Source organism: Anticarsia gemmatalis, chromosome 19 (genome assembly GCF_050436995.1).
Source record: "Anticarsia gemmatalis isolate Benzon Research Colony breed Stoneville strain chromosome 19, ilAntGemm2 primary, whole genome shotgun sequence".
Classification (NCBI taxonomy): Eukaryota; Metazoa; Arthropoda; class Insecta; order Lepidoptera; family Erebidae; genus Anticarsia; species Anticarsia gemmatalis.
In genome coordinates this window covers 9,271,523-9,286,148 of record NC_134763.1, presented here as the reverse complement: position 1 = coordinate 9,286,148, position 14,626 = coordinate 9,271,523, and the positions used below count along the sequence as shown (strand labels likewise).

At 35.6% G+C, this 14,626-nt stretch overlaps 1 protein-coding gene across 1 annotated transcript; it reads left to right on the top strand.

Annotated features, from left to right (window-relative positions):
• Window positions 1-129: 129 nt before the first annotated feature.
• On the top strand, window positions 130-14,626 carry Rox8 (TIA1 cytotoxic granule associated RNA binding protein Rox8). Its single transcript, XM_076126476.1, has 4 exons — window positions 130-1,197; window positions 4,885-4,980; window positions 11,918-12,005; window positions 13,413-14,626. The coding sequence occupies exons 1-4, from the start codon at window positions 337-339 to the stop codon at window positions 13,529-13,531; spliced, it is 1,164 nt and encodes a 387-aa protein (XP_075982591.1). The 5' UTR covers window positions 130-336; the 3' UTR covers window positions 13,532-14,626.

Sequence of the window (14,626 nt, the reverse complement as noted above, 5' to 3'; positions counted from 1 at the left end):
ATTTTCTGCTTAATTTCTACATAGCTTGTAGTTTCATAGTCAATTCGGTCAAGATTGGTATTTTTATTTCACTTTTCCATTTTTATCCCGCCAACTTTTCAAATCAGTTCTACCGGAAATTCGTCTATAGATGCGTTTGTTTCCGAAAAGTGAACGTTTCACGAGTCAACAGCAACGTCTTTCGAGAAGTTGTAAGCGCTGTTTGCGACATTTTTCCTTCTTTTATCCGTCATCCAATGTTTTATGTGATGAAATAACACGTCGATTAACGCTTATTTTCGTTATTAGTGTTCATAGTCGTAATTAAGTAATCGCTAGATTACGATATAAGCTAATATGGGCGACGAAAGCCATCCGAAAACTCTCTACGTCGGTAATTTGGACGCGAGTGTTACAGAAGTATTCATATGTACGTTGTTCGGACAAATAGGCGAAGTAAAAGGCTGTAAGATAATCCGCGAACCTGGCAATGATCCCTATGCCTTCCTCGAGTTTACAAGTCACACCGCGGCAGCTACAGCTCTGGCCGCCATGAACAAGCGAGTGGTCCTCGACAAGGAAATGAAGGTTAACTGGGCTACGAGTCCTGGCAATCAGCCGAAGACTGATACCAGCAACCATCATCACATATTCGTCGGTGATCTTTCACCAGAGATAGAAACGCACATATTGCGGGACGCGTTTGCGCCATTCGGTGAAATTTCGAATTGTCGGATAGTCCGCGACCCACAAACGCTCAAATCTAAAGGGTACGCTTTCGTTTCATTCGTAAAGAAGGCCGACGCGGAGGCGGCTATTCAGGCAATGAACGGGCAGTGGTTAGGCTCCCGCTCTATACGTACGAACTGGTCGACACGCAAGCCGCCGTCTAAGCCCAACGAAGGCGCGCCAAGCAGCAAGCGAGCAAAACAGCCGACATTCGACGAGGTTTACAACCAGAGCTCACCGACGAACACGACGGTGTACTGCGGTGGATTCACTAGCAATGTAATAACTGAAGAATTAATGCAGAACACATTCTCACAATTTGGTCAGATACAGGACATCAGAGTGTTCAGGGATAAAGGCTATGCCTTCATTAGGTTTACTACTAAAGAGGCTGCAGCGCATGCCATTGAAGCGACACACAATACAGAAATTAGCGGTCACATAGTCAAATGTTTCTGGGGGAAAGAAAATGGAGGTGGTGATAATCAGGTTTGTATACAATTTGAAGGTAACTAATGTTCTGTTACAGGTAATATCATGTAAATAACAAATAGCTGGAGACATAGCAAGCATTCAACTGTGGACTCAATTGTTTATTTGGCTGGATTTGTCAATTCTAAACATGCGATTGAAAACAGTTTATCATAATGATTCATTGTTGGTAAGTGGGGTAAGGAACTTGATGTCAAACATTTTATAACCTATAAATTATGGTTTAATTTATTTGCTGAGCCATAAACAATGAGCTTGTTTTAGGGCTTGTTTTTAAAAGCCTTTTCATAATTTATGTGAATGGCCATTGTTTATTAGCCTTAGCGCTATAGGAGTGATAGAAAGAGATGGCACATAATTTTACTATCTCAGTTCTCAATCTTGGCAATTGTTAAACAGGCTATAAAAGTTATGGCTGTTAATACTTAAATTAGCCAACATGGACAGTATTACTGCTTGTTAAAGATTACTCGCAGCTAGCAATAACTAGTTGCGGCTTACAATCTGAATGTACCTTTTTTATCAATTGCTGTGTTTAATTGGTTTTCAAAGCAAGGTACATAGCTAGCATTTCAAAATGCTTTAGTATAAAGTCTTTAATCTCAATCCATGATGCTGGCCAAATGAATTTAGAGCTAACATCTAGTTGGATGTAACCTGTGTTATTTACACAAATAGAAACTACATCTTATTTATAAATATCAACATTCCACTGAATATAGGCTTCAGGTGCAGGAAAAGGCCTGTAAAACATGCTATACTAAATAAAACCTCATTTACGTAATGGAGCTAAAATACCATTATTATTTAATGACTTTTGAACATCAATGCTACTCCTGGTTTGAAAGCCTATCTTCTAACTATGAAGGGCTATTCCTCAAAGCAATTAATTGCTTAACTCTCAGTAAAGAACTTTGCAATGTAAATTATTCAACTTCATTAATTCCTGTAATCACATTATCAGTTTATCACTATACATAAATTACCATAAGACATTTTCATGGACTATTTGTTCAGTTTGATTCCTTTGCATATTTACTTCCTACTATGTTGATGACCAGAAAGTAATTCCATAAATAACTAAGTCTATATTCTCATTGCTTTGGTCCTTGACTATAATTTCCAATCTATATTCTATAGACTTCCACCCCCAAGATTAACAATTTTAGTATGGTTTTTACCAATAGACAAAAGAATTATTTGGTAAATACAGACATACATAAAATGAAGCTTTCTCTGAAGGCAGAGATTGGAGTATACTACTAAATACAATCTTTACAAATTTCTCTCGCTTCTTTCATATCCATACATCTTACCATTATCTTGCCCTGAATTACAAGTTACTTGGTAGAGTTAAAATACACTAAAAAGTATTTACTCCCCCAGTATACTGTCAAAAGTTGTAATTTATTCACAAAGACTCCATATTGCTTGAACTCTCTTTTATGATCGGAATTAATGAACCAAAAACAACATATTTTTCATGCCAGTTTCTAAACATGTGCATATTATTATGTGAAGCATTTAATAAGACCTGTTTCACTACTCTAAACAACCTGTTGATTGCCCATTCAAGGGTAATAAAACATTTTTTATGATATTTGAGGGTAGTTTGACATTTTATTGACAAAACAAGGGTAAAAAAAACTTTACTGAGTGTTTTGTTTTCACAGTTATGTTTTTCTGAAGCCTATAACCTACAAAACGCAGTGTCATACTCATTTGAACAAAAAACTACATTGCAAAGTCATCTCTATACAGTTGTGCTTTGGTTGTATTTGGCTTAAATACTTTTTCACATACAAAAACATTTAATTGGCATTAATTCATGCAAACAAAACAACAGCTGTGACTGAGGGACGACACTTGTTGTTTCAGTTACAATACACTTCTTTGTGCCTACCGCTTGATTTGTTTCATGTTGAACACTCACTTAGGGTTATTTTAGAATAACTTATGGGGAGTAAATGTCAAAAAGACATTATTATATATTTTTTAGTGGTCGGCCGCGACTTCGTCCGCGTGGTAGTGTTACTGTTATCACAACATGTTATATTACTGGTTTTACATACAAGAGTTTTTCTTACTCCAATTCCCAAAAATCATCTCTTCTACATTTCATAAAGAATGTTCAATCGAAATTTCAACTTTCTACACTAAATAGTTTTGGCTGTGTGTTGTCCACCAGTCACACAGTAACATAAAAGTTTTAAATAAATTGATTTAAAGACTCATACTTATACATAAAGACTAGGCTGATATTATATACGCCAGTTATTATTAGTGTGATCTGAATATAGAAACTATCAATGTGAATTCAAACAATTGAAATTTTATTGAGTCAATTTTAACTCATACTTATCATAACAATGGGAAGGAAAACATCAAGTTTCATAAAGACTATGACCTAGTGCCTAAACTGTTCATTTTACCAACATTGAGTTATGATTAACCGAGTTAAACAAAATTAGAAAGTACTTCTGTTATTTTCAGTGATATTTTTCCTTATTCTTGAGCAATAACTGGTTAATGTTTAACATCATGTTCTTAACCGCTAACCAATAGTCACTGTTTAAAATGCACTTAGTAGTAAAACAGCGTAAGTGTTCATACATTTGATATAATTTAAAGGTTTTTTTTCTACTAACAGAATTTCTATCATTACCTCAAAAGTTTTACTAACATGTTAAGCATTGTCACCTAAATAAGCAATGAGTCTGGAAGTGAATGTGTTTATAATTATGTAATTTCTTGTACTATAATATATTATAGCTAATATTGTCTCCATATAGGTCCATTTAAACCATACAAATAGAATAGGGATAATGACTATTTTACTATTTTTGTCTGTCCAATAGATTGAAAACAATGTTATATACATATTATATTTATTCATCAAAGAACAATAATAATATACCTAGTATAATAGTAATAGTAAAAAAATCATTAATGTTACATAGCAAGGTCTAATTTTACAAATAAGGCTGGATAAACTGACAAAAACTAATAAATTTATAACAGTTTTATCCAAACAGGGCCAATAAAAGTCAACAAACTATTTCGGCCTTCTTTAGTACATAGTGGTGGCATAGTTAATATTTTTAAAGCGTGCGAGGTCAAGGCACGTGTTAGAGGTAATGAACTTCGCCGTGCTATCGCTCTGAGCAACTACTCCGTATTTGTTTTCCTTTGATCCGTTATTTATAAGGAAATATTTTAGGAAAGTTGCATATTATTCTTGATAGCAGACTTGTTGAACTATACTTTTGTTTTTTTGACTTCACATTTTGTATAAATGAACAACAAGAAAATCATACAAATAACATAGAAATGGTTGACGATGTTCTTAATTTCATCAATAATACTATTATTTATTGAGCCACAACCTTCAACTGGCTTCATAAACTTGACGTTTGATTGAATTGACCATTAATATAAAGAATAACATAATTGAAATTAAAATAACCTTGTCAAAACATATCATATTACATAAAATATGTTATCTCTGTATCAGATAAAGCAAATATATGACTCTCATCAAAAGTTTGATGAATTAGTACAGTACAGTATTATAACAATATTAGTATTTTATAATAATTATTTTGCAATGAGGACAATAGCCTGTAATATCTATAATTTCAAGGTAAATGCGCTTGTAAAATAAATGTATTGTTATAATTTCAGAGTACGAACAACGCGACAGCGGCGCCGCCTGCGATGGGTGCGCAGACGCAATACCCTTATCCCTACCAGCAAGGCATGGGCTATTGGTATGCTCAGGTAAATACACACTTTTCTTCTTTACTATCCATAACACGCATTTAATTATTATATTATGTTGAAATCTTAGACAAATAACGGTATGTTTAGAGTTCAATAAATTTAAGTTGTATTTTGTATCTAAAATGTAAAGAGTCGTTTTGATAATGTAGTCCACAAAACAGGTTATAGGTAGGTAATATTTTGTATACAAGAGAATTCTTGTAATTTCTTCTTTTGTATGAAAGAAGGCCTTCTGTAGGTTAAATAACTTGGAATAATTTCTCCACTTTTATATTCTTAATTAAAATATTCAGTTTTAAAGACCGTATAAACAGTGTAATGAGGTATCGAAATGGTGATAAAAAGATCATTATCACAAATTAATGGCACTTCGATGACACATGAAAAAATGACGCACGACATCTGTCATGTATGAAGAAAATACTATTACATTTAGAAGATAATTGTTCGCACCATGCAAAAGTCAATTTTTTTGTGATGGCACAACTAGTTTCCTCTGGAAAATTATAATAATTTCTCCTAGAATTGTAAAACTCTGCGAACCACTACTGCTATTTACTCCCACTCACTGCAGGGTATAATCTTACTCTCTTCTGTGAGAAATTAGAGCATAAGTTTACACCGTTTTACGACAAACTAATTATTCTCCTAAATGTTTCAACTATGAATAAAAAGAAAACTGCATAGTTTTAAATAATTTATATCATCTAATGTTATATGCAAATGTATGCATTTGCCTCGCCAAAACTTTCTCAATTATTGACGATTTTTAATTTTAATTTGGAATTTAAAGTAACCTGTTTCAATTGCATTCCAAATTATTTTGAGTAACTTTCACATGCAGTAGTGCATAGGAATAAACTGAATGACAATCTTAAAAATATTTTTACCTTGTCATTTATTTCGTTAGGAACTTGGGTGGTTTAATAAGATCAAATTTAAAAGCTCAATTTCGTGTCTCGTAATATCTTCCAATGTGGTACACACTCCACCAGCTTGGTGCAGCAAATAGTAGGTAGGACTTCCATGCTTACTAGCTGTTATATCCAACGGCCGCATGACCAGAAACTGCATGTTCGTCAATAGGCCTCCCCCTTACTCCTGTGTTAGTAAAAGTTCCTAATCTACTATTTGACCTCGTCCAACAACATCTATGCTGATTACTTGCGCAGACGCCGAACATTAAAAAAATGTTATGAAAATAAGTAACATTTTCTTCTGATATTAATAACTTTTGAAATTTTAAAGTAAAAACGCCTGTATTACAATTACAATCATCTATATAAAATTTGTTGGTAAACTTCTAAAACTCCTAACCGTATAATAATATTCTCCATTACCTTTTGTTATCCTTTACTTAGGTATTAACCTTTCCATTCCTTTATCTACACTACATAGCCGACTATGTACAGAGCATATCACGACTTGTACGCGTGAAATATGTAAATTTCTATTGAAAGTTTCGCGATCACTTGTGCTATTGAATTTGAAACGAGTTGTTTTTTGTTGTGGCAACACGCCGATCTGTTTTCGCACGCCATTTCAATCATTGTGATTTATGGTATTAATTATGCGATTTGGTGTAACCTTCTGAAGGAATATGAGCGGTATATTGATGCTTATTAATAAATACTTGCTTTAAATATTACAGTAGCTCGTTTAACAACTGGCTAGCTATCGAGAAATTTTGTATGAAAGTCTGCTCAGCGCCTCTAACGGGCATCGTAAAAACTAGTTTAGCAGTACTCGCGCTACTGGTCATCTTATCCTTATGATGCAGGAGTGATCGTTCAACCCATGGGCATTATTCCAGTTGAACTGAGCGTTCTAAATAACGTTAAAAATGCACTAATTACTTGAGCTCAAAGTATACTTCAGATATTTTAGGTGGAGTACCACGGTACATGTTCTGTTTAGTTTGGAATAAGTTTAATGCGTTTAATAAGTAAATCGCAAGAAACCTAAGCATTAGAATGAGTATTAATTTGGCCATCCCTGACTTGTTATTTTATACGTGACGTCATCGAACCTGCTCCACCACGGAAGAATTGATATTCATTTTTAAAGATTATAAGTTAAAAACGTCTGCACGGGTTTACCCAGTTTTTTATTTACTTCTTAACTAACATCTTGTGTCATTGCTGCTTAGGCTTGATTCTTTGACGTCTTATGCCAAGTCATCCTTATGAATAAATTTATCGAAACCAAGTTTTACGATGAACCATCTAAAACTTAGACTTGCTAGACACATATTCGGTTCGGCATTAATTAGCCTAGCCGGGTGGCAAAACCTTATGTGTTGTAGGTGAATGTTCGGTAAAAATGCCGACATTGCCACGCGTGAGCGTTCGACGTTCGGGCCCGAAGGAATAACCGGCACAAGCCGAAAAAGTGCAGTAATTGCTTTGAACAAGTGCAGTACTGCCTAACCGAATGTGTCAAACCGAATATGTGTGTATAATGGCAAGATTTATTTCTGCGCTATAACTTAAGCTTAAGGCCCATTTAGACGGGGAGAGTTTCTCGTACGGTTCCGAGCGAGAAACTATACGCTACTATCACAAGCAATAATCGCCATAACACAATCGTATCAAAATGTTTACATACAGGCAAGAACTAAAATCTCGCCTACGATAATGTTATACGAGATTCGCTTATGACTTATCGCTAGGCGATAATGAGTCACACCAATGATTTTTGTTATGAGCATATTTAAAAACTAGGTACTTCAAGGATAAAAAATCTGTTTTTATTTTTTTCGTATCTTCAAAAATGACCGAGATATTAAACGTCAAAGTATGGCCTTCGCGCCAAACTCCGGCGAAGCGGCCGCACGGACGTGTGACGTCATCTTACGACACTGCTATTTCGTTAGTACTTGCCGATACCTACATAGGCTCGTTGTCTCTCGCGGTTTCGCTTTAAATAATTTGTTTTGCTTATAGTGGACAAACAAAATGGTTAGAAAATATTGTATTGTTCCTATGTGTACTAAGTCCAGTGAGAAAACACCCCAAAAAATGTTTTTTTCTGTACTATGTACCTAAACTGTTTTATATTTTTGCAAGAGACACCTAATCTAAAACTTAAAGCCCGGTTCAGATACTGTCAAGCGCAAATGTTAAATAGAAGTTTATTGCCTTTTGAACACTTCCTCAAGATCGAGATGTCATATCATGTTCATACCTAGCTAGCAATTCCTTCTACTAAACAGTGGATAGGTACTATTTAATGAGCAGTTCAATGACCTCACAGGCGGCGGTGAGCCGAGCGCGGCGGTTGAGTTGGCGTTGGTTTTTTGTTTTGAAAAAAGAACTCATGTTTATTAAATCTAATAATATCAAAATTAAATTGTTTAATTAAAAGTTCTAATTACACACCCAATCATATAAGACATCCTACAGAGTAGATTCATGCGTTCATTATGATAGCCATCAACATGACTAAAATCAGAGGCAGGGTGACAATTTTTTTTTATAATATTATATTAAAACTATGTTTTCCAAATTTACACTTGGTAGGTACGTAACACTCATTATTTGTAATGCCAGTTGTAACAAACTTTCAATTTTATTGTTAACTACACACAATAATATTATTAGTAGTATACGAGTTCAACTTTCTTTACCTGGGTCTAGTTGATGATTGTGTGCGTGGCGATCGAGATCGAGGATATCTTAGTGGAGGCTTATTTTACAAAAAACACGATGATTAAATTTATAACACATACACATACACAGACTCTTTAAATATTAAATGCAAATCACTTTTCAAGTCAAAACTCCGCATCACCCGCAGTCGAACAAGCGTGTCTGTAGCGACGTGACGTCAGCGCATAGCGCGCGAAGCAACGCAAATTTAAAAATGCAGTGAAACTTTATAACGCTGTAACTTCGGTAATTTTGACCCGATTTTGATAAAACAAAAACTATTATTATCAGCATAAGTACACAAATTTAATGCAGTATGTTTAATAGTCATATTTTGATGTGCTGGTGTGACTCATTGCCTATGTTGGTTTACACAACGAAGTTGTAGTAAGCAGATTGTTGCTTACGAGAATCTCAACTTGTATAAACACGATCTCGTGTGACATATTTTCAAGTTGATACGAGTATCGTACAAATCAGTTTGAATCGTTTTTAGTGCGAGATTTGTCATTCGAGTTTAGTGATCCGATGCATTTTCGAGAACTGATAGCGACACACAGTGGTGGAATTCAAGCATGCAAGATGACTTTCCAAATGATTCAACGAATGCACAATAATTATTTTTTTCCAAATATCTCTATATATAAATCTATATTAAGTTGATTTATTATAAGCTAATTGCCATTTATTTGTTTTGTAATCTACCTTATTAAAGCAAGACTGATTTTGAATAAATACTTAGATAATCTTTTGATAGTTAAGTGATTTTGAAATTCATCGTGTTTCATTCATACCTTAATGAAATACTCCAATGCTATGTAAATAGCTTGCAGAACTTCTACCGAAAAGTAACTTATGGTACACCTATATACTATAAATATTTCTGATAATGTTTGAAATGAATCTTCTGTAGCCAAATATTTTAAAGTTATTTCCAATTTTGTACGAGCGGGGTATAGCGTGACGCATATTTGTATCACTTTTTTGTATAGATGGTCTAATTTCTTGAAGTAGATATATGAGTTGAGTTTTCGTAACCCGAAATATATTTTTTAATGTCTCTTCATCTTTCAATTGTAAATCAAGGCACAACATGTTAGATGCTCCCAAATCATTTCTCCAGCTATCCATTTTCTAACCCAACGCCTTTTCTTCTTTTTCCGTTTACCTTATTCTTGCCTCAGAAGAGCAGATATAATTAAAACACCATCGCGCACTGCATTCATAGTAGCAACTGGCATAAAATCTCGAAATACGATTATTGCTTTGAAATTATGTTTACACGGACATAACAATATTACATTGCAAGGCAATTCTCGCCCAAAGCAACGAGCGAGGAGAGCGAATGTTTAGACGAAAGAAATGTTTTATATTCTTTCGATAATCGTATCTTCGAGACGAGAAACTCTCCCCGTCTAAATGGGCCTTTATGATGTTTTTAAAAGATTAAAATGAGCATGCGCACGAGTTCACTAAATGGTAAAACCCGTGATTTCATTATCAATAGATACATCGTATTAGTCAACAGTTTATTAAATACAACTTTGGTATGTTTCACTAATCTTCTTATACTTACAATATAAATTGATGTAGTTCATAGCCCCGCTGTCTCAGTCGTAGTAATGGTGATTATACTGTTCCTGTAGACCCCAGCGAGATGTCAGAGCTATAACGCTTTCTTGATAAATCGAATGTTCATACTCAAAGATTATTTTTGACCCGAGTTACTTCTCAATGTATTGTAATAGTATTTTCACCTTTTTTGTTAAAGTAAAGAAATCATTTAATTTCCAATCGGTCAATTAGCCTCTTGCTGTAAATATATTTGCAGTTGCATTCGTGATAAATTGATTTCCTAATAGCTGATCGAGAAATCTGTCTACCAAATAATTCACAAACAACCTCAGTTCAAAAAACGCGTTTAAATACAACAGCCGTAAAAATAAGTTACAAACCAGACTATATTGGTTTAAATAACTTTTATTGCTTTTTTTTACTAAACATTTTAGTCTATTTCAAAGTGCAATAATCTTATTATTGACCACAGCGTTAACAGAGACGTAAAAATCGAATTAATTAACATAATATTAACATTTTCGAATTCTATTAGTAGTATGTTCGATTAGTAGTTAATTATTATTTGGCGGTGGTTTAAATAAGGATAAGGAAATATAATAGAAAACGTGACGTCAAATCAAAAACCCATGATTAAGGTTTTTGATAACTTTAGCTCAATAACTTTTATGTTTTACTTAACATGTAAACGATAAGGTTGAATCTTTGTCTTCAAACAAGCCAGTCCAATACAAATCATATGTTATTAATTTGTAGACCAATATGTTAAAGTACCCACATTATTTTATACCCACATTCGTCTTAATTATTCTGCAATTTGAATAAAATTAGCCAAGAAATTTGCAGTTATATGTACTACTACTTCATACCCATTCTAAGTTAAGCCTCAAAAACATCATGTTATACCCGAATAAGATGTTGGCAGAGGTGTTAAAAAAAGTAATAGAATTTAAAACATCTCAAACAGTCTGACACTTGCTTGCTACACATTTATTTAATAGTCATTTCTTTTCACGTTCAAAAGGTACATATTCTCTCTGTAACATTCGTCGTCATTGCATTACATCATTACTGCAATTCACTATCAATTCTATAACCAACGGCTACCGGAATAAAAACGGGCTAAAACAACGCTTTCTCGACGTAGATAACCACTGATTAGTTTATCTTCGTTATCAAGAGTTATAAATAGAAACATTTTAGTGTTTCCTGTTGCATGTTTATTCATTTATTGTGTGGGCCATGATTCGCCGTGTAAGCGAGATCGTATGACGTTGCGTAATGCTGATAAACATATGGCAGAGTCATGCCTAATTCATTTTCAAGACTGCATTTTTAGACCTTAGTGCTTGTTTTTAACTGATCATGATGAAGTGAGGGTATATTCTTAATCAGTGTTTTATGATTCACAGTATCTTAATGTAACACAAATATGTTATACTGTATTTTTTTTTAATAAAGCTAAGTTTATGTATACCCTATTTATCCATCGCTGGGCATGGGTTGCACCTCCCATTCAATCTTCTTCATATTTTACGGTTAGTGGTCAACCTAGTGTCAAAGTTGTTCAAACTGCCCGAAGATCTGTGACGCGGCTGTTATCTTAATAGGCAACAACCGGTACCAACTTTTTACATGTAAAATACGGATTATCCATTCCTATGTTGGTCAACAAAATTAATATTAACAAATGTGCGTTTTAATTCCAGGGTTATCCGGCGTTACAAGGGTATATGGCACCAGGCTACTACCAGCAATACGCCGCCGCCTATAGCAACCCGCAGGCCGCAGCAGCAGGTACATATTTAGCACAATTTTAATATATTTGGTCCCTCTCACTCTTAGCACACAAAATATAGTAAGAAAAGAGACGTTAATTACTGTTTCAAAAGAGTTCTTTGAAACAATATTACGAGATGCGCATACGCAAGTGTGCTTGTTTTAAGCACTTTGCAGCACTCGGTTATGGTTTTGGGCTGCAGCACCATTGCCTACTATACCTACCTAGTTTTTCTCCCATCTGGCGTGATTTTACAGATTATACACTATTATCACATTCTATAAAATAAATTCTCCTTATCGAGCCTGTCTGTCTGTTTGCAAAATAAATCAAAGTCTACTGAAAAGAGTATGCATTTTTTATCAATAGGTAAGAGCTGCTGAAGAAAGATTTAAATGTATAATTTGTTACGGTTAACCCAGAGTAACACAAGCAAAGCCGAGGTGGAAAGCGTGTATAAAACAAAGACAAGAAGCTCATTCATTAAAACTTCAATACAGCATTTAAGCAGCAACGTACAAAGTTGACATTCCCCCCAAATAGTAGTGACTAAATAGTGAACATTGTCTAACGACAGTTTTCTTATCAGCGTCGCTATCTGCACCTCAATTCTATTGTTATCAACGTTTTAACGATCCATGCCGCCTTACACGACTGTGCTTCGTCGTTACTTAGTTATTTTCATCCTTCAATACTGTTCTTCAAGACTTATTGATTAGTAGTCCTGAAAAGTTGGCTCAATTTTTGTTCTAGATGTATATTTATAATTAGTCAGTGCCTTCCAAAATTGTTTTCCCTTACAATTAATTAATTACTATCTTAATACATAGTTCGGCCCGCGTGGAGTGCCTGAGTTGAGAAGAATTCTATGTCTCAATCCAATATCATCCAAACATACTCTGTAATTTTTTTATGAAAGATTAATAAACTCTCGTATGTCCATCAATTTATGATTTTGCAAGAATAGTTACTGGAACAGCCAGTTTACTGTAAGACTTGATTTGGTTATTTAGTCAAGTTTTACAATTACTTCTTTGTAATTGTAATTATTACCATTGCCCTAAGTATTGTATAATGTAGTTACTTAGCTCACTGTGTCCATGGTGTGGGTAACTCTATCCTAAACTAAAACTTGTGTGTATGGGCGTAATTCGCACAATGATTACAATTGGGAGACTGCCAAATTATAAATATGCTTAGTGCCTCTTTCCTTTCCCGTTTATTTAACGCGCGCTTGTTATTTCAAGTGATTTTTAATCTCTTGTTGATTTAAGTGCTGTGTGGTCCGCCATTAGAGTAATAATATTTAGCTTAGCAACAAGAAATGACGATTGAATTTTGAAATATAGGTACTAAGCATATTTTGTACAAATATTTATATTTTTTTCATGTGACGTGTGAGTAACGTGTGTGTTTGTTTGCAGCGGGGTACCGCATGAGCATGCCGGGCGGGGGCGGCGCGGGCGCGGGCGGCTGGGGGGGCGGGCCGGCGCCGCTCATGTATGCGTCGCCCATGCCGTCCGCGCAGTACCCCTCGCAGTAGCGCTCGTACCGCGCCCCGCGCCCCCCGCACACCCGCGCCCACCAACCGACCATCCGCCTAGCTGCGTGAACCTCCGGCAGCGCGGCTAGCTTTCCCTTCAAATTATGTTTCCTCGAGTCTACCCGACACCGGTCCGGGTACGCCACTATACGCCTGTGATGTTCAGAAACCTCTTACTATACAATATTCTGATTTTCACACGACGATGGTTTTGTCGTCGCGATTATACTTTGCAGCGTGCGCTGTCGATCGTAGGACCCGACGACGTCGAGTGCGGGCGGTGCGCCCTTATTACATGAGCGATCGAGGTATCGTGTATATCTCGATGTGTTGACATTGGCAGAGCAGTCAAACAGTGTACAAAAATGTTGGAAAATAGCGATACCGTCGACTGTCGTTCGAGCGGTGAGCGCCCCGAGCCGGTGGTCGGCCGTTCGTCGTTCCTCGCGCCGGGCCCTCCCGGCGCGGGCCCGCCGCCGGCTCCCGTCGCCGCTGTTGCCGACCGTACCCACTAAATTATCAGAGTGTTGACCGGCGCCATCTAGTTACTGTAGACACACTACTACTACTACGTGGCGCATCGGTGTTAGTCGACCTACATAGATAGGACTTAACGAAATAAATTATAAATTTTTAATGAAAAGTTATAAATATATTAGGGGGGAGTAATGTCGCGAGTGGCCTCGTGTACATACGTTGATATTTATTGGCGCCCTGCGCTGGCAGACTGAACTATGTTCCCGAGACTCCTCACACGACGCGCCAGACAGTTTTGACCTATTTATATTAAGTTGGGTACATGTTGTTTTGTTTGACCTGAATATTGTTATGATTTATTGTATGGAAACACTGGTGAGTCAATAAAGCTGTGGGTCTGGGACAAGGGTGTTTAATTTGCCGTCTAGATTTATATTACATCTGTATTATGTTTGTTTCTGGGTCCAAATTTTATATGAGTCGACTGCTAGGTCCGTTGTGATCGAGTTTACAGCATACGTTCGGATGACGTGAATGATTAAAAATTATTGTAAATTCATAATGAAAAAGGTAAAATTTTGTAAAAGGATAAAAATAAATAGTTTAAGTTTACAATTA

Bases quoted from the DNA above. Each gene is read 5' to 3' on its own strand.
- Rox8 (XM_076126476.1), top strand. From the start codon at position 337: ATGGGCGACGAAAGCCATCCGAAAACTCTCTACGTCGGTAATTTGGAC. The intron at 4,981-11,917 runs GTAAATACACAC...TTTTAATTCCAG, and splicing joins TGGGCTATTGGTATGCTCAG to GGTTATCCGGCGTTACAAGG. The intron at 12,006-13,412 runs GTACATATTTAG...GTTTGTTTGCAG, and splicing joins CCCGCAGGCCGCAGCAGCAG to CGGGGTACCGCATGAGCATG.